The sequence below is a fragment of the Perissodus microlepis genome, chromosome 1 (assembly GCF_051167445.1).
Source record: "Perissodus microlepis isolate ML-2025 ecotype Zambia chromosome 1, ASM5116744v1, whole genome shotgun sequence".
Taxonomy (NCBI): domain Eukaryota; kingdom Metazoa; phylum Chordata; class Actinopteri; order Cichliformes; family Cichlidae; genus Perissodus; species Perissodus microlepis.
The window spans coordinates 35,087,077-35,105,427 of record NC_140461.1 but is presented as its reverse complement, the minus strand read 5'-3'; the positions used below and the strand labels follow the sequence as shown (position 1 = coordinate 35,105,427).

Genomic DNA, 18,351 nt, shown 5'->3' with positions numbered 1-18,351 from the left:
GTAACACCTGTGTTATAACAAAGTTATCTATGGGTTTGTAACTCGGTTCCTGTCTCTGTGCAGTGCTGAAAGCAGTGGAACGGATCAATAATGCAATCAGAGAAGGTGTGCCAGAAAAGACGGTGGAGGAGCTCATGAACCCTGACGCACAGCTGCCTGAGGTCTACCCGAGCGCTGCAGACCTCTACCAGAGAGAGCTAGTCAGCCTGCAGCAGCAGAGCCAAGAGGTACCCGGACCCAAAGCTCAGTGAATAATGTGAACGCTCACTGACACAGTTCTCAGCAGAGAAACATGTTCGTGTGGCTTTTAATGCCAATTACAGCAGCAGCTGACCGTCTTCCAGTTTATATCACAACAGGTGCTCTATTGGAATCCAGCCTGCTCTGATGATAGCACAGTTTATTTTAGCTTTCACTGAGACGTACACAAAACAGAAAGGACACTAAAGTCTGCACAGACTGAGGTAGGAAGTACTCCTAACCCAAGTTCTCATCTATGTGAGAACTTTTTTTTAACTTTTTTTTTTTTTCCCCAAAAAGTTTTTTCGTGTGTTTTCCACAACAGACATCAGAATCCGTCTTTTGTAGCACAGCATGTGCTCACCGTGATGGCAGCCATTGGGTTGTGAATTTGCCGTTGCCGTGTCTCCTTTGGCGCCAATAGTGACCTCATTGTGTGAGAGCGTCAACCACTAACCTATTAGCTAATGCTAGCGAGCCTGGTTAGCGAGCATAAAATGTGCAGGTGCAGTGTTGTCGTATCAAACTCACCTTACCAGTTTCTGTAACTAAGAAAGATTTTATTTATTTCCACATGGAATACTTTGGTCCTGTTTTCCATGCTCCATGTTTGAATTCCCATTTCCTACCCGAGCATGGAGCCATGCTTGGTGTATATTTATTATATACTGGACTGGAAGCGGTGTGTATCTTATGACCTCCTTCATGACCGAGTAAACAGTGTAGTTGATTATTTTAGTAGCAATAATGGTAGTTTTACATATGAAGCGCTTTATGTTTCTGTCCCGCAGGGTAACCTTACCCACCCCGAGCTGCTCGTTGCCGTGGAGATGCTGTCATCGGTGGTGCTAATGAACGAGGCGCTGGACGTCGGAGACCGAGGGGCTCTCTGGAAACAACTGTCCAGCACCGTAACTGGACTCAGCAATGTTGAGGATGAGTACGCTCAGAGGTGAGCGCCTACGCCTGGCGTCATCGACACGTCCTTTGTCAAGTCTTGAGTGTTTCTGCGTGAACAAAAGCAGACGTGTAAACTCTTTACCCGTGTGCTCCTCAGATACATGGATGAACTGATGCGTCTCAAAGCAGCAGCCAGAGAGGAAGGGTCCGACTATCTGACCTGGAACGACATTCAGGCCTGCATCGACCAGGTCAACCTGGCTGTGCAGGAGGAGCATGAACGTAAGAGGCCACACGATCGCATCCATTCACGTCTTTGTCAGAAACTTCTGGCTGCTCGCTTGTTCACAGGTGTCTCACCTGGTAGATCGGTGTGTTTGCTGATCTCGTGTGTCCTCCCAGGATCAAACCACCACACCATGGAGCCACGATATTTCAGCAAAGTTTGAGATGATGTTCCTGATGCCATCCAAAAAATGCTGAACATCCTTCTGTTTTAAGGAGTTTCTGTCATTGATGACAGTCTTCCTAATTAAAAGTGTGATTTAGTGCCACAGTCTCAGACGTGCTCGTGCAGTAAACATAAACGCGTGGCGCTGCTAGATCATCGGTTTGACACTTTGATATAAAGTTACACACTTTTAACCGACATCACCGTGGATGGCTCCACTGAACTGCCAATTATTGTACTTCCTCAAATGGCAGTCTAACAAACACAGCCACTCCCCATAAACTCGCTGGTTAAAATGCTGCAGCTACATAAATGCTACATAAACATGAAAAGCTTTGTTCAAATTTCCCATCCATGGTAACAATACAACATATAGAGCCAGGTCAGGTAGAGCGAGCTGGAAACTTGGCGCTCGCGTCTCTCACCCCGTGTCATCACTTCTGCTCCCTCCCCCTAGTTATAAAAAAATAGATGGCTATGGACTCGAGACACCAGTCCACAAACAAATGAACAGAGTTTCTGGGTAAAACACAAACATACCCATGAATAGATCAGTATGATCTAAGCTCTGATCCATAAAATGTTTTCTTATTTGTTGTATGATATGTTCAAGTTTAAGAACATTTCAGCACCTTTATTAGTTATATTCCTTAGCTTTAGTTTAGTTATAGTGCACCTTTTTGTTAAATACTGCCACATCTTGAATTATCATTCAAGATGTGGCAGTATTTAACAAAAAGGTGCTTTTCCGTTGTCGTCCTATGAGAATCACACGTTTACAGACAGCCCAACACTTTCTGTGTGTGTCTGCTTCTGCATTTATAGGAATTGCTGCCATTGGGTTGATCAATGAAGCCCTGGATGAGGGAGATCCTACGAAGACGCTGTCCATGCTGCAGAGCCCGTCAGCCAAGCTCACAGACGTGGACCCGTCAATTGCTCAGCACTACCATGACAAACTGCTGGAGGCCCGCAGGGAGAAGGCTCATGTAAGGACCTCATGTTCCTGATTTCTGCTGCGCAAAACTGAATAACGTGTTTACTTGTTTATATGAACTTAAAAGTGCAATGTTGAGTCTTATTCAGATGGGATGGACTTGCTACTCTTGGCTCGACTAATGATCCTGGGCTATACGAGGAGTGTTTGATCGTTCACACATCGTACTGTGTCACTAAAACACAGCTGTTGCAAATATTGCATGATTTAGTGTGTGTGTGTGGGGTGGGGGGGGGTGCACAAGAAGCTCACCAGGTGTCGTTCATGTGACTCTGTCCTCGGAGCGGTGCTTGATTCGAGTGGACGCTGATGTCATGTGTACCATCCCCCCTTACTTCCTGTCACACGTCTGTGTGGGACATGTGCGCTTGTCTCCTTGCTCTCACTCTTTCCTGAGGCCTGACACGTTGTTTCTGTTGCTCCTCTTTGGTTGATCATTGATGGAGAGGCACCCGTGCTCTCTTTGACTCATTTGCCTGTGTTATCGTTACTGGATGGATGATGAGTCTGTGGAGGTTCTTGTGTGTTTGTGCGCGCTTGTGGTGAGGCAGTCAGTTTGCATATGATGTCACAGAACACTTGTGCTGTTTTCCTGTTGAAGCTGAAGCTCAGCTGCAGCTGGTTATAGCTTTACTGCCGTGCACAAAGGAAGTCCGCACTGACCGAAGGTCCCCTCCAGATTTCTCGAGTGTGGACTCGGTGCATTGCTTTTAGAAAGTAGTCTGTTTTTGCTCCAGCATAAACGCTGATAAGGGAAATGTTCTTATCAAGTCACTGCCCACATTGTTTTCAAAGTCAACATCATCAGGTTCATCTAAAATCTGTAAAAACATCATATGGGAACTCACTTTGAGTACAGTCACCAGAAAAAGAGAGGCTGGGGAGGAAAAAAACCTGGATGGGAAAAGCAGCCAGCTATTTTCCTGCTGATTTCACAGGCATAGGAAATAACAACCCAGTCTCAGTCGTTTGCTTCCATAAAAGGGCAGAAAGTTGACCGCTGCATTGCAGACCCGCGGGCACTCTGACCGTGCTTGTCGTGTCAGCGGGCGAGTGCGGCTGATTGAAGTAACGAGCTGAAGACAGGAAGCAGTTAAAGCTTCCTGTTGGGTTTCAAAGGGTCGAAGTCAATGAGGTATTTCCCCGCCGCTGATGTCTCCAAGGGGCAGGGAATAGCGGGAATGTAAGGTGGCTGTTTCCAAGTAACGTGAGGTCAGGGCTTGCTTTGTTTTTGCTGGATGTTGAGTTTGCGACTAGCTTCTTAGTGTCGCTCCTTTAACTCTGCAGAACAGTTAGTGAGAAGATATTTGGGCAGAAGCTGGCGTCTGTTGTGGGCAGAGGGCTGTGCCTAGATAAACAGCAGGAAGTCCTGCCCAGACTCCACTGACTAACAAGCTAAATATTCTCTCCTCATCCTCTTCATGTGATTGTAGCTGCAGTGTTTACAGTGTGCAGACTGTACTGTAGCTCTGCATGTGTGTGTTTCTCACGAGAGAGATTCATGTTTTCTAAGTATAGAAGAAAAGTCTAGATGGATGAATTATGACCTCCCCCCCACCACCACCCAGCTTTCACTTCCTCCCTTTCCACAGTGTGCTTGTATTGTGTGACGAACTTCATAAAGCTTTCACCCAAGTCCTCCTCCTCCACCCGCTGCCCACTCTGCCACCACACCCTGTCTAGCGCCTCCTGCTAACTGCAGTGACTCATCGCCTGCAATCACCAGTTACAGCGCCAAAATGCAAACACACAAACAGTCATCGGCACCATCCCAGCTACGACTTTATTTACTATAACGACGGGGCTGGTTCGACTCCACACATGTGCGTGCTGCACAAGATGCGGGACCAGATTTTATCCGCCCTCTTCTTTCACACCTCCTGTTAATGCGTGGCACTAAATGTGAAGAGGCGGGGCGCACCAAGGAGGTGGGGGTGTTGTTGCCAAATGAGCTGCCTGCTCTCACCGGGCTCTGAAAAGCAGCGGGAACAAGCAGCAGCCAGCTCCTGCACTCTTTATACAGAGGCAGAGAGCGCCATCTGGATGCTGCTGTTTGCCACTGCATCTCATAACATTGTAGAAGTCGAGGTCTTGGAGTGGTTTGTATGGTGAACAAATGGCATGCTGGGCTACAGCTGTGAATGATTGCACTATGCAAATGTTCCATAAAGTTAAAATAAGCACGGCAGGAGTTACATAAGATAAAAATATCACAGATAAACGACAGCGGCTTTCTGGGATTAACAAAGCATCTCTACAAAATCTGCTGTTCAGCTGTTGTGAAAATAATCTATGTTTTTCTGAAAATGTATCTTTTAAATGCAATATTTAACCATTTTTGTGTCTCATTTAACTCTCAACATGCTGATATATGAAGGCAATTCTTTTCTGGTTGAGCAAAACCTACAAAGGGGCCGTAGTGTACTTTATTTTTTGTCATGTATGCTGGATTAGAATATTTCATATAATCAGGTCAGCATATGTAGAATAAATCCCTGTGAGCCAAAAGCTCAGGCTTTTTTTGTATTCTTGGCTCTTTGTGATGTCATAGATCGGGGATGTCCCTACAGGGCTCTAGACTAACTTTTTGCCATGGGCGTACCGGTACGCCTAACTTTTTAAAGTTAGGCGTACCGGCACAAAAGTTAGGCGCACACAAATTTTATAATAATTTATATAATATAATGTGTTTTTCTGGATACACTGTGCTTTTTCAGCATTCAAAGATTGATGACACCGTGTCAGAGCTCTGGCTATGAATTTCAGAAGGATCAGGCCTTAACTTAACAGAAAAGTTAGCAATAGTTCTTTTCCTATTACAGCTACATCCACTTCTGTCGTGCCTAGGCTGCTCACTAGGGCTGGGTATCATCACTGATTTCTATAATCCATTCGATTCCGGTTTTCAAAGTCCCGATTCGATTCAACTTAGCCTCAGACAGTCAGAAATATTATAATTCTGATCATTTATCAGTACTGACTTCATCAGAATTGTGAACATCACAGCAGATGCCTTTGTGTGAAAGTAACTGAGAATAAAACACAGAAAAACATGAAGGAGATTTTCCTGGTCTGGCTTTTTATAGCAGATAACCTTAAAAATATTCTACAATGTTCTGCATATAAAGTATAAATTTCTTCAGTATTGAACAACAGAAAAAATAGGCTTTCTTGTCCGAGGTCATTTAAGTGAAAAAAAGAAAAAGAAAAGAAAAAGACAGCAGCCGACAGCGCTGTAAACAACGGTAGACTGGTGGGTAATAAGCGAATGAATAATACAGAAAACAGAGATTGGAGACGGGAAACTGTTCTTGAAGTACAGAGAGAGATAGAGAGAGAGCTAGCTGTGCATGGAGTGTGATTTTAATAGTCGTGGAAGCAAAACAGCAAAATTCATGACGACATTGATCAAATGTGAAGCGCAGTTTGCTGCTTCTTTTGCTGCTGGCTCGGTGAATTTTGGTTGGAGAGAGACAAAACCTGCAGCTCAGAATCAGCGCAAAAAGACGTAATCACAGCGCGGACCGGACGCATCAGAATCGCTAAGCTCCGACAGCGTGTCCGTCTACGGGCCGTCGGGTGAGAAAGCCGAGAAAGACAAAGTTGATTCTGATGCGTCGGTTCCGCTCTGTGTTTACGTCTTTGTGTGGAATCCGTGTACCTGCTCTCATCTGCTGTTTGGTTGTTGTTGAAATGGTTTTGTGAGCTTTAATCTGAGAATCTGGCGTTTCTGGCAAAACACAGTTATATTTAAAAGTCGATTCAGGATTTAATGAATTGATATCGCTTTATTCAAGCTACTCACCTCCCACTTCCACCTGCACTTTCAACTGGACCACGGCCAATCAGAGAGGTCCCGCCCCTTACTATCTCTGATTGGTTTAGTCCACGATAGGGGCAAAATGTGTGTCTGTTGTTGACCACAGGGAAGGTTGCAGATTTTTTATTTTTTTTTATTATTATTTATTTTTTATTATTATTTATTTTATTTATTTTTTTACCCGAACAGTTGGTCGCACAGGTGCAACCAAATATTTTTTTTTAGTCGCACCACTGAAAAATTTGGTCGCATTTGCGACCAAATTGGTCACACTCTAGAGCCCTGCCCTAATATGGTCATCATCTCAGATCCAAGCATGCACTTCCTGCTGTTAGCACTCTTCATCCTTATGTTGTGAGCAGCTCAGAGAGAGGTGATGGGAGCTCAAAGTGGCGTGTTTATGATTGGATTTGCTGTGTTTGTCTCAAAACATATTTTCCTGTGTTCATCCAGGAGACACAGGATCCTTCTGCTGTGCTGTGGCTGGATGAGATCCAGGATGCCATTCTGAAAGCCAACCAGGACACAAAAGAGGCTTTGCAGTGTAAGAATACGTACATTTATGCCACGCTTGTCTTCAGTAGTCTAGAGAGAACTAAAGCCTATCTATCTGCAGTCTCTCAGGCCATCCAGGCTGTTAACGAGGCGGTGGACAGCGGAGATGCAGCTCAGACGCTGGCCGCTCTGCGTGGTCCCGGAGCAGGACTGTATGGCGTCACATCAGAGTGTGCGCAGACCTATCAGGACGACCTGGCCAAGATCAAACAGGAGAAAAAGAAAGAAGGTGAGGAGCCTGAGACGGATTAGTGATGTTTGGATGAAACTCGCAACACTTGAAATAAGTAACACAGACTGTATATAAACAATGGAGACACCGTGTTGTGCATAGTGAGGTCTTAGCGTTAGGAGGGTGGAGTACAAAGTCATCAGCTGCACAGGTGCACAGACTTACCTGCTGATTATTTCTAAGACACAAATATAGTGATAGAATTACTGATGGGGAGGTGGGTATTACTTTATCAGTGCCCTTAATATCTATTAAATATCTATTAAAAGGGGAACAACGAGTTCGGGCTCAAGTGACTGTTAGAGGACCTACAGCTTTCTGCACGAGTATTTCGTGTGGCTTTTCATGAACTCACGACTCTTTCTGTCTGTGTCAGAACCACGTGTAGAAATGGTTTGTTCCAGTCAGGCAATTGAATTTTTGCAAGGAAACACAAAAACCAAAAGAAGTGACTTTAGTGTCTACTTTATGCTCGCAAAAAACACAAACCTGTTGGCCTTCATGTAAAATGCATACAGTTGAAGGCTCAAGCTGCCATAAGAACTGTGTTAGGGCTAATAAATAAAGTGCTAGCACATTACTACACTTCACAGCACAACTACGAGAGGAAACTTGCTTTCATCTTGCTTCCATCCATCCTGTGTCTAGGTGATAATGGCAGTGAGTGGGTGAAACACTGGGTCAAGGGAGGACACAACTACTACTACAACCTGCAAACCAAGGAGGGCACCTGGGTGGAGCCAGAGAACTTCATTCAGAACAACACTCAGCTCAACAAGGAGGACATCCAGGTCGGCGTCTCTCCCAGGGAAGCTCTGCGGGTTCCCGGCTGTTTAACACACCTTTTAACTCTTTATTTTCTTCTGCCTGTCAGGGAGTGGTCTCTGGGGTAACCACGGCCTACAATCGAGAGCAGCTGTGGCTGGCTAATGAAACTCTAATAACCAAGTTACAAGCCCGCTGCCGTGGCTATCTGGTCCGAAAAGGCCAAAAGGAGAGGATGGAGTTCCTGAAATCCCAAGACCCTGCTCTTACCTGTATACAGGTGATATAGCCATGTTTACTGCCATCACGTTTGTGTGTAGATGGAAAGATGAGCCTGATGGAAGAAGTCATCATTTTTGGTCTCACTCGTTCTCAGGCTCACTGGAAAGGCTACAAACAGAGGAAGGCGTTCAAAGACCGTAAGGAGTACCTGAAAGACCACACTGCTGAGGCCGTCAAGGTAAGCTTAGTGTGCGGCTCCATTCGTCTGCGTGTGATTAAATACGTGTGAAACTAACACATTCCTTTTGTCTCTCTCAGATCCAGTCCATGGTTCGGATGCATCAAGCTCGTAAGAAGTATAAGGATCGTCTGAAGTACTTTGAAGATCACGTTAGTATTATTTGTTTCAGCCTCTGTCCTTTCAAATGAGCTGCCGTGGGACGCTCGAGAGAAGTCATTGTTCATCCTCTGCCACAATTTACATTGACGTAAACAAATTACTTGTTATTTAATGAAAGCTTTTTTACCGGGATATAAATCTCCTCTGACATTTCCTCTGGCTCCTGTGGCGTTCCAGGCGGTGGCTCATTTAGCACTTTGACACATGTGACCCTCTGCGGGTCCCTTTGGAGCTGTTTGTAATGAGCACCTTTGATCAAGTGAGCGATTGCGGTTGTCACTTACAGATCAATGATGTGGTGAAGATTCAGGCTTTCATCAGAGCCAACAAGGCCAGGGACGACTACAAGACTTTGAGTAAGCAGGACCTGGGCTGTCAAACCAACTTTTCACGATTTAGGGGGTCACCTGACATGTTCCTTATTTGTCTCCAGTCAGCGCTGACAATCCTCCGATGGGGGTGGTGAGGAAGTTCGTCCACCTGCTGGACCACAGCGACCAGGACTTCCAGGAGGAGTTGGAACTGATGCGGCTCCGTGAGGAGGTGGTCACCAACATCCGTTCCAACCAGCAGCTGGAGAACGACCTGAACCTGATGGACATCAAGATCGGCCTGCTGGTGAAGAACAAGATCACGTTGCAGGAGGTGGTGTCCCACAGTAAAAAGCTGACCAAGAAGAACAAGGGCCAGCTGTCAGACATGATGATGATGACCAAGCAGAAGGGAGGCCTGAAGGCTCTAAGCAAGGAAAAGCGGCTTAAACTGGAAGCCTACCAGTACCTCTTCTACCTGTTACAGGTAAGAACCCAGGACATCGCTGCACTTTGATGTCTTTGCTACAGGACACTGATGCACAGAGGGAGGAGAAGTTTCCACCAGTTTGACTTCTCAGAGTCGCTTCTTTAGATGAATGAGAGTAATGTAAACAGATCTGACATTTTTCCTGTAAAGATACAAAGCACTGAGCATCACAGTATCCTCACAGCGTGTTACCGTGGATACATACTGTAAAGTTGTTAAATTTTCTGCGTCCTTTCAGACCAACCCCACGTATCTCGCCAAGCTGATCTTCCAGATGCCACAGAATAAATCCACCAAGTTCATGGACTCTGTAATCTTCACTCTGTATAACTATGCATCAAACCAGAGAGAGGAGTACCTGCTACTCAAGCTCTTCAAGACCGCCCTGCAGGAGGAGATCAAGTGAGAAGCCCGATGACCTTTCTAATTCACAAAGAAATGTCTTAAATTCAATAAAAGACTTGTCATCAACAACTGTGTGCAGGTCAAAAGTGGACCAGATGAAGGAGATCGTCACTGGAAATCCTACCGTAATCAAGATGGTAGTGAGCTTCCACAGAGGTGCACGGGGGCAGAATGCACTGCGGCAGATCCTGGCGCCAGTTGTCAAGGAGATCATGGATGACAAAACGCTAAACATCAAGACCGACCCAGTGGACATCTACAAGGGCTGGGTGAACCAGATGGAGTCTCAGACTGGAGAGGCCAGGTGAGGTGGAGGTGTCCTCCAGCATCTTGTTCTCCGAAAACTCAGAGACACCACCTGGAGCGGCACAATAACAAGATTTTAAAGAACACTACCTTGCACATATAGGTACATTAACCTTATTCTATGTATCCTCCCTCATACTGCTGTTTACAGTAAGCTGCCTTATGACGTCACTCCGGAGCAGGCCATGAGCCACGAGGAGGTGAGGACCAGACTGGAAGTCTCCATCAAGAACATGAAGACAATCACTGACAAATTCCTGTCTGCCATAATCGTCTCTGTGGAAAAGATTCCGTACGTTGCTCCCAACATCGCTGTTTGGATCGCATTTTTTTTTCAGTGCCCACCTCTGGCTTGTGTCACAGCATCTGTGTGTTTTATTTCAGATACGGGATGCGGTTCATCTCCAAAGTGCTGAAGGACACTCTGCATGAGAAGTTCCCAGATGCTACGGAGGATGAGCTGCTCAAGGTTTGCATCAGTCATTTGCAAGCTTAATGCTCTTGTTTATCCATGAGGGGCAGCCAATCAGGAGAAGGTTATCTCACACGGTGGGAGGAGCAGCTTAAATGTTGTGTTTCAGACAGGATGAAGCATGTTAGCACTATGCTAACACCCAGCAGGTGTTATTTTAAAGTGTGAATCATGCAGACTACTTTAGTCGTGTTCAAGAACATCGGCATGTCTGTGCCTGTGCCGTCTGTGCCTGTGCTGTCTATGCCTGTGCCTGTGCCGTCTGTGCCTGTGCCGTCTGACTGTGCCTGTGCCGACTGTGCCGTCTGTGCCTGTGCCGTCTGACTGTGCCTGTGCCGACTGTGCCTTTGCTGTCTGTGCTGCCTGTGCCGCCTGTGCCTGTGCCGCCTGTGCCTGTGCCGCCTGTGCCGTCTGACTGTGCCTGTGCCGTCTGTGCCGACTGTGCCTGTGCCATCTCTGCCTTTGCCGTCTGTGCTGCCTGTGCCGACTGTGCCGCCTGTGCCTGTGCAGTCTGTGCCGCCTGTGCCTGTGCAGTCTGTGCCTGTGCCGTCTGACTGTGCCTGTGCCGTCTGACTGTGCCTGTGCCGTCTCTGCCTTTGCTGTCTGTGCCGTCTGTGCCTGTGCCGACTGTGCCTGTGCCGTCTGTGCCGACTGTGCCTTTGCCGTCTGTGCTGCCTGTGCCGACTGTGCCTGTGCCGTCTGTGCCTGTGCCGCCTGTGCCTGTGTAAAACTGACAGTGCTACTGACACAGAGATGTGTGGCCCTAAGAGTATTACATGTTCAACCATGCTACACAGAAAGCACTCTGCATACAGCTCACTCTTTCACACTCTGACCTTTGACCTGGATCTTTCATAAGCCTCTCTTCTCCAGCCTTCTTCATCAATCATTTGCTTCGCTCTACTTTCACTGTTTGTTTCACACTCTTTCCTTTTTTTTCCTCCATACTCTGCTGTTGCTCTTCTCTCCCCGCCTCACCAACCAGCTCCATCCTTCCTTTCCATGTTACGGCCGACTGCTGACACAAAGGTGAGCCATGCCACTCTTCTGGCTCTCCTTCTCTTACTGCTCCACTTGTTCCTTACACTTTTAAGCGCTCTTCTGCATGACACACTAGCACTTATCCTGGGAGTCTGTTCATTACCCTCATGACTAATGATCCTAAAGTAGAGGGGTTCCAACCATAACAGCATATACAGTCTTGGGTTAATGCCTCCTTTCTATATAATTAACATTAAATCCGATGAAGTCATACCCGTTGATACCTGTTGTTGCTCAGTTAGTGTTTTCCAGTCTGAGGTTTTAGATCCCAAGCTTTCTTTGTCTAATAGTTTTCTTCATAATAGAGACAAAGCTTTGAAATGCTGCTGATTTTTCTGGTGGTGATCATTAAGTTTACTTTGAAACTTTCAGATTGTGGGCAACCTTTTGTATTACCGCTACATGAACCCGGCCATCGTGGCTCCCGATGCCTTTGACATCATCGAGATGTCTGCTGGTGGTCAGCTGACCACCGAGCAGCGACGGAACCTGGGCTCTGTGGCCAAGATGCTGCAGCACGCTGCGTCCAACAAGATGTTCCTGGGAGATAACGCCCACCTCAATCCCATCAACGAATACCTTAGCACCTCCTACCAGAAGTTCAGGTCTGATACGATTATGAATGTGTGCACGTAGAACAGCTAAATAACAACCAAAACTGTTACTTTGTTACCGTTTCTGTTCCCCGTGACATTCTCCTCCTGTCTTCTGTCACAGGCGCTTCTTTCTGGCAGCGTGCGACGTCCCATCGCTCGAAGACAAGTTCAACGTGGATCAGTACTCAGACTTGGTCACAGTCACCAAACCTGTCATCTACATCTCCATTGGAGAGATTATTAACACTCACACAGTGAGTTTGACTCACCTCATTCATCCATTTATCTCTCACTGACTGAGACTGAGGTGCCAAAGCGCTCGCTTTAAGGTGGTCTTGAAAAGTTTTGCCTGTACAGTACGAACACTGATCGGGTACTTGTACTTGAACTTGTATCCTTAGCTGCTGCTGGACCATCAGGATGCCATCGCCCCAGAGCACAATGACCCCATCCATGAGCTGCTTGAGGACCTAGGCGAGGTTCCCACTGTGGAGTCCCTCATTGGTGAGCTTTGTCGTTTTTTTGTAATATTTAGGAATTAACAGTAATAAGACAAAACAAAATGAACAAAACCACTGGAAGTGGCAAACTGCTATATATGTATATTAGGGGTGCAACAATACTCGTACCAATATTGAACCGTTCGATACAGTGCTTTCGGTTCGGTACGCATATGTATCGAACAATACAACATTTTTAATTTATTTGATCAACTTTCTTCTGACAATCAGTGGATCTGCATTCGACTACTCCGCCTAGGCTGCACTGTCGAGTGCAGATCCACTGAGCGCAGCGCAAGCTAGCAAGACAGAAGCTAAGCTCGTTGCAACATGGCAAATTGAACCTCCCCACCCTCATTCAGATCTGGCCTTTGGAACTATCTTGGTTTTCATGTGAAATATGACCCTGATGGTAAGCACGTCATGGACTAAAGTAAAACATTATGTCGGATGTGCCACACAATGCTCAATTACATGGGTGGGAACTACTGCGTTAGCGCAGTTTGCTCGTTAACGTGTTGACGCCGTCCAGCCCCACGCACGGGGCGATCCGCGGTAACTCGTTAATGGAGATTTGCCGCGTTATGGCGTTAATGTCATTTCAACGAGATTAACGCTGACAGCACTAGTGGGAACACAACGAATATGACTGCACATTTACGCCGACATCATCCTAGTGCAAAGACAAGTGGAAGCAGACAAAAACAAGCACGCAGCACGCATGCTACAAACTTTACCCGAGTCATTTAGACAGCCGTTAGCACATGATGATTCTTATGGGGACCTGATATGTTTAATATGCTGCTGAGAATATAGCCCAGAAGAAGCGTATAGTATAGCTTTTATTTTGGAAAGAGCCATTTCTCTGAAATAAACTCTCTTTTCCAAAGATGAGTGATTTCTCGATCAGATAGATTTATTATTTTATCCCTTTGTTGTTTCCGCAACATTAAATTTAAAAACTGTACGTTTGAGTTAAAATATATATTTATAATTTTAATAAATGACAAATGAAAAAGGCATGAACATTTTTTTGTATCAAAAAAATATCGAACTGTCACCAAAGTATCGAACCGAACCGAACCGTGAATTTTGTGTATCGTTGCACCCCTAATGTATATATAATATAATATAATATAATATAATGTATATAACTGGTGAATAGCAAATATTTAAAAGAACAACAATAAACTTGTTTTTACAGACTAAGGTTCATTAATGTTTGCTCATTCTTATCGTGGGCTGTAAGCTTGATGCCAAACACATCACATGCCTCTGTACAATAGGTACACCTATGGTATGTTTTTATTATTTAACATGAATTGCATATGCTCACATTAACTAGCTATAGTGTGTTAGTGACTTCAAATGTGCTGCTGAGCGTGGCTGCACCTTAAAACGTAACCACAGAACATTTTCCTCCAACACGGCTCTTTGGTTTTCATATCCCGGCTTTTGGACTTCCTCTGGCCTAAAATATGCCGGCAGGGAACGTTTGTGTGAAAACAACAGGTCTGTCTGAAACGGTGGCTGTCTAAACCCTGCCTCCACTCTGCAGGTCACAGGTCAGGAACTCGTCAGTAGTTTACGATGCCTTGTTTTCTGTTGCACTCAGGTGAAAATCCTCTCCCCGCTGACGACCCCAACAAAGAGCTGATGGGCAAGACCGAAGTGTCGCTCACTCTCACGAATAAATTCGATGTCCCCGGTGAGGCCAACGCTGAGATGGATGCAAAGACGCTCCTGCTAAAGTGAGTTCAGACCGCAGAGTCCAAGTCAGCAGCTTGCTGTTTGTCGGACTTCTCACATCTCCGTCTTTGTGTTTCTCTCTCCAGCACCAAGAGGCTCATTGTGGATGTGATCCGGTTCCAGCCTGGGGAGACTCTGACCGAGATCCTGGACTCAACAGCCAGCCCAGAGCAGGTGGGGAGTGCATGACGTTGTGTGTTTCTGCACCAGGTCTCAGTAATCTGGATGGGTGATGACTGTAACCAAGTCAACATCTCAGCAGATGGTCCTGAGACATGTCTACTCAGCATGTTGTATCTGAGCGGAAAACTACTGAGCTGCCTTACGACCCAAAACAGGAACTGACTTTTACACATGACTCTTTGTCCTGTAGTTGGTGAATTACTAACACAAAACTGCAATAGCCACATATTTGGTAACATCCTCTTTCAATCAAAAGGAGTGAAGTTTATGGGAAATTAAAAACTCACTACAACTAGTGTAACAGTATTACTGCTGCCACTTCTGTTAATGACAGTTTTAAAGACTCTGAACATAATGTGCAGGAGGCAGAGTACCAGCGGGCCATGCAGAGGAGAGCAATCAGAGATGCCAACACGCCTGAGAAGATGAAGCAGGTCAAACCGGTGGTGGACGACAGCCTGACGCTGCAGGGCAAGAAGGACAAGATCAAGAGTAACCTGCAGAGGCTGGCAGAGCTGGGGAAGGTCCACCCGGAGAACCGCTATCAGGACCTCATCAATGACATCGCCAAGGTAAAATAAACCGCTCGTCCCTTCAATGGACAAATAAGAGAGAGGCTGCCTCACGGGTTGTCGTTTCAATGTCTGCAGGACATCAGGAATCAGAGACGGTATCGGCAGCGGAGGAAAGCCGAGCTGGTGAAGCTTCAGCAGACCAACGCCGCCCTGAATTCAAAGAGCAACTTTTACAACGTGCAGATCGACTCCTACAATCAGTACATCAAGACCTGCATGGACAACCTGGCCAGCAAGGGCAAGTGAGTGACCTCCACTGTCTGCTGGTTGTTACTGCTGTCATGAGCTGCACTGCTGCTGGGGATACGGCGAAGCTCAAGTTTGTCACCTACATGTTGGTAAAGTTGTGCGTTTGTCAGTGCAAGCCTCAGTACCACATCTGAAACATACTGCACTCAAACGTCCAGCATAAATGAGCTTCAGACGTGACCTGAAAATGTCACATCCTGTATCCTTTCCCTCCGCAGATGAGCTTACAGCTCACGTCTGATTTGTGTCAAAACCAAAAATAGGAGCCAGTGTCTCACACTGGTCCTTGGACTCCTTGTTTTTGGGTTTTAATCTCTAATCACTGAGTGTTTCATAGCTGCCAGATTTTTTTAATGGACCATCGTTGCCTCTGAAGGTTCGAGGCAGGTGAGCTTCATAATCTTTTCCTGGGGGATCAAAGATGTTCTTGGCCTGCCCGGCATCTTCTCTCACTGTTGGTGTGGCAGAAAGACCTCTTGATTGTGCCACATGTCTTCCCTCGGCAGACCTCAGGGGGGGACAAAGAAACAGAAACTGAACATGCACTTGACCTGATGTGCAACCTTCAGGCTTGTTCTCATCCTCAGCTCAGTGTGAGCGTTCGTTAGCACAAGCTGATGTTTGAGGCTAGTGGTTAAAATCTATCCGCCCATAACAGAAACACAGGCAGTGGTGTGGGCTGCTCGGTCAAATTTAAATCACGAAGCTGTCTTTTTGTTCGTCTTTTGGCTGTTTGAACTCTGTGAATGTGATGAAATTGCTGTTGTTACATACAGCATAAATCTTTGTTCTTTTCCTCCATTTAAATGCACGTTGGCGACTTGCGATGCGTCGTCTGCTGCATGGTGACCGTGCAGCATTGGCTTCAGTATTTTTAAAGTCTGCATGTCACAGCCTAGAATACAATAGTGAGCCTTGAAGTCTGTGCTGAGAGCTGCTTTTATTGTACACTTGTGTGTCTTTCTTCTCAGGTTGTCAAAGAAACCAGGCGACAACAAGGCTAAGAAGAGCAAACAGGTTTCTCAGAAATACACAGCCGCCCGCCTGCACGAAAAGGGCGTGCTGATCTCCATAGAGGACCTGCAGCCCAACCAGTGAGTTGTGCAGCTGATCACGTATACAGTTAGCTTCATGAACAGCCCAAGGTTAGAAGTCTGCCGTTCCTCTGCTTTAAACAGCCGTCTTCTGCTCTTTTCTCATCGCAGGTTCAAGAATGCCATTTTTGAGATTTCCCCATCGGAGACGGTCGGAGTGTTTGACGTGAAGGCCAAGTTCATGGGCGTCCACTTGGAGACGTTACAGTTAGAATATCAGGTAGCGTTGCCTTTCTCAGCTTCGTTGGCTCTTCTCGCAGTAGCTTGACCAGCGACGTATTTTGGTTGAGCTCTTTGGGTTTTTGTTTCACAGGATCTGCTCCAGCTGCAGTATGAAGGCGTGGCAGTGATGAAGCTCTTCGACCGAGCCACCATTAACGTCAACCTGCTCATTTTCCTGCTCAACAAGAAATTTTATGGGAAATAGAAGAAAAAAAGAGGAGAAAAAAGGGCTAGAGACACTGAAACCACAACCCCCCCGTCTGAGGGTTGCTTTAAAGCCCTGACCAGAACCATGCTGTCTTACCTACACATTTCCTCCAGCACGTCTCCACTGTGCCTATACAAGTTTATGCATTATGTTTTATTACATGGATATGTAGTATCCTTTATTCTTAATGGAAAACCTCCGTTACCCAAGTTTTTTCCTAGTGCCTCATCTCTCATTGAGGCTCGGTCAGAGGTTTAAGATTTGTAATTTCTCTTTTTGCTCTAAATACTCTGAATATGTTGTGCATGGGCTTAGATCTAAAAAGAAAAAAGTGTATTTTTTTTATGTAAAGAGAGTTTTACGTCTTTTTCAGCTATTAGTTCATCCGCTCACCTGACTGAGAAAAGCCCGATGAACATCATCGATGTGCATGCGCACTTTTCAGCAGGGTTGTAGTACACGGCACTTTGTCCAGGAAAAACTGAAAGAAAAGAAGACGATGCGCTCCTTATCTTTGATCGTGTGTTTATGGTGAAAGCGCTGCAGCCGTCTCTCTCTCTGATCATCTTCTCCTGGCTTTACTGTGACATCAGTCACCAAAATGTCCAATTCTAACACTGAGCTGCAGGAGTGTGACGTTACCTCTGAAGTTCAGGCTGCACTGGTGCTGATCTGGCTCTGAGGCCTTTCCTGTCTACAGACGGGTCAGTGGTTTTGAGTGGACTGAGCTGGCCGTGACTGCAGCCCTGCTGCTTCTCAGAACTGACCTGCCGTGCATTTGTGCTTCTGGCTCCCGCAAGAGAAGCAAGCGAAACGTGGAATCACACGAAACTGGGCAGACGTGCCGCTTTGCTGGCTTTCTCAGATAACTTACTGGAAATCATTATTTTTCTTTTTATCTTATAGAACGATTTATTGTTACGTTATAAAATGGGTAAGCACAACATGATGCCTGATGAATTGTAAAACACAAGATGGGATTTGGACTTGTAAGCTGAGCAGATGTTAAATACTGAGAATGTTTCTAGCGTTGAAAATACCTGGTCGCCATTATTTATATTTTATGTTTTCAGTCTGCTGGAGCTGATGGTTGCACCATCACCCAACGAGCTCCAGTGTGCTTGCAGTGTTACAGCACCTTGTGGGCCCACTAGATGTCACTCTGCGCTGTCACGTCGTGGCGTTTGAGTGGTCCTTGAAGCGATTGTTTCAGCCAGGCTGAAAATCTGTGCAGACTTGGTGAAATCGATTTTACTTCTCACGCGGACTCACTTTGATCGGAGGTGGCCACCTTGTGCTCTCTTCATTATTTGTTCTTCATTTGATGAAATGTGCTTGTTCCAGTTTAAGAATAAAGCTCTACCAATG

The 18,351-nt window shown here is 46.0% G+C and overlaps 1 protein-coding gene across 2 annotated transcripts in view; it reads left to right on the top strand.

Annotated features, from left to right (window-relative positions):
* The window catches only part of iqgap1 (IQ motif containing GTPase activating protein 1), a 42,633-nt gene extending 24,282 nt beyond the window's left edge, over positions 1 to 18,351 (top strand). For both annotated transcript variants that reach the window (XM_084913797.1, XM_084913805.1), the window contains 26 exons: positions 64 to 227; positions 1,032 to 1,192; positions 1,298 to 1,422; positions 2,417 to 2,580; positions 6,862 to 6,952; positions 7,025 to 7,192; positions 7,844 to 7,986; positions 8,070 to 8,240; positions 8,337 to 8,420; positions 8,501 to 8,572; positions 8,869 to 8,938; positions 9,016 to 9,380; positions 9,622 to 9,785; positions 9,868 to 10,092; positions 10,246 to 10,386; positions 10,479 to 10,563; positions 11,980 to 12,212; positions 12,325 to 12,457; positions 12,605 to 12,707; positions 14,319 to 14,454; positions 14,539 to 14,626; positions 14,998 to 15,207; positions 15,286 to 15,452; positions 16,431 to 16,553; positions 16,665 to 16,773; positions 16,867 to 18,351. In XM_084913797.1, the coding sequence (XP_084769923.1) occupies positions 64 to 227; positions 1,032 to 1,192; positions 1,298 to 1,422; positions 2,417 to 2,580; positions 6,862 to 6,952; positions 7,025 to 7,192; positions 7,844 to 7,986; positions 8,070 to 8,240; positions 8,337 to 8,420; positions 8,501 to 8,572; positions 8,869 to 8,938; positions 9,016 to 9,380; positions 9,622 to 9,785; positions 9,868 to 10,092; positions 10,246 to 10,386; positions 10,479 to 10,563; positions 11,980 to 12,212; positions 12,325 to 12,457; positions 12,605 to 12,707; positions 14,319 to 14,454; positions 14,539 to 14,626; positions 14,998 to 15,207; positions 15,286 to 15,452; positions 16,431 to 16,553; positions 16,665 to 16,773; positions 16,867 to 16,980 (3,809 nt within the window). In that variant the 3' untranslated portion in view covers positions 16,981 to 18,351. The remainder of the gene's footprint in view (positions 1 to 63; positions 228 to 1,031; positions 1,193 to 1,297; positions 1,423 to 2,416; positions 2,581 to 6,861; positions 6,953 to 7,024; positions 7,193 to 7,843; positions 7,987 to 8,069; positions 8,241 to 8,336; positions 8,421 to 8,500; positions 8,573 to 8,868; positions 8,939 to 9,015; positions 9,381 to 9,621; positions 9,786 to 9,867; positions 10,093 to 10,245; positions 10,387 to 10,478; positions 10,564 to 11,979; positions 12,213 to 12,324; positions 12,458 to 12,604; positions 12,708 to 14,318; positions 14,455 to 14,538; positions 14,627 to 14,997; positions 15,208 to 15,285; positions 15,453 to 16,430; positions 16,554 to 16,664; positions 16,774 to 16,866) is intronic.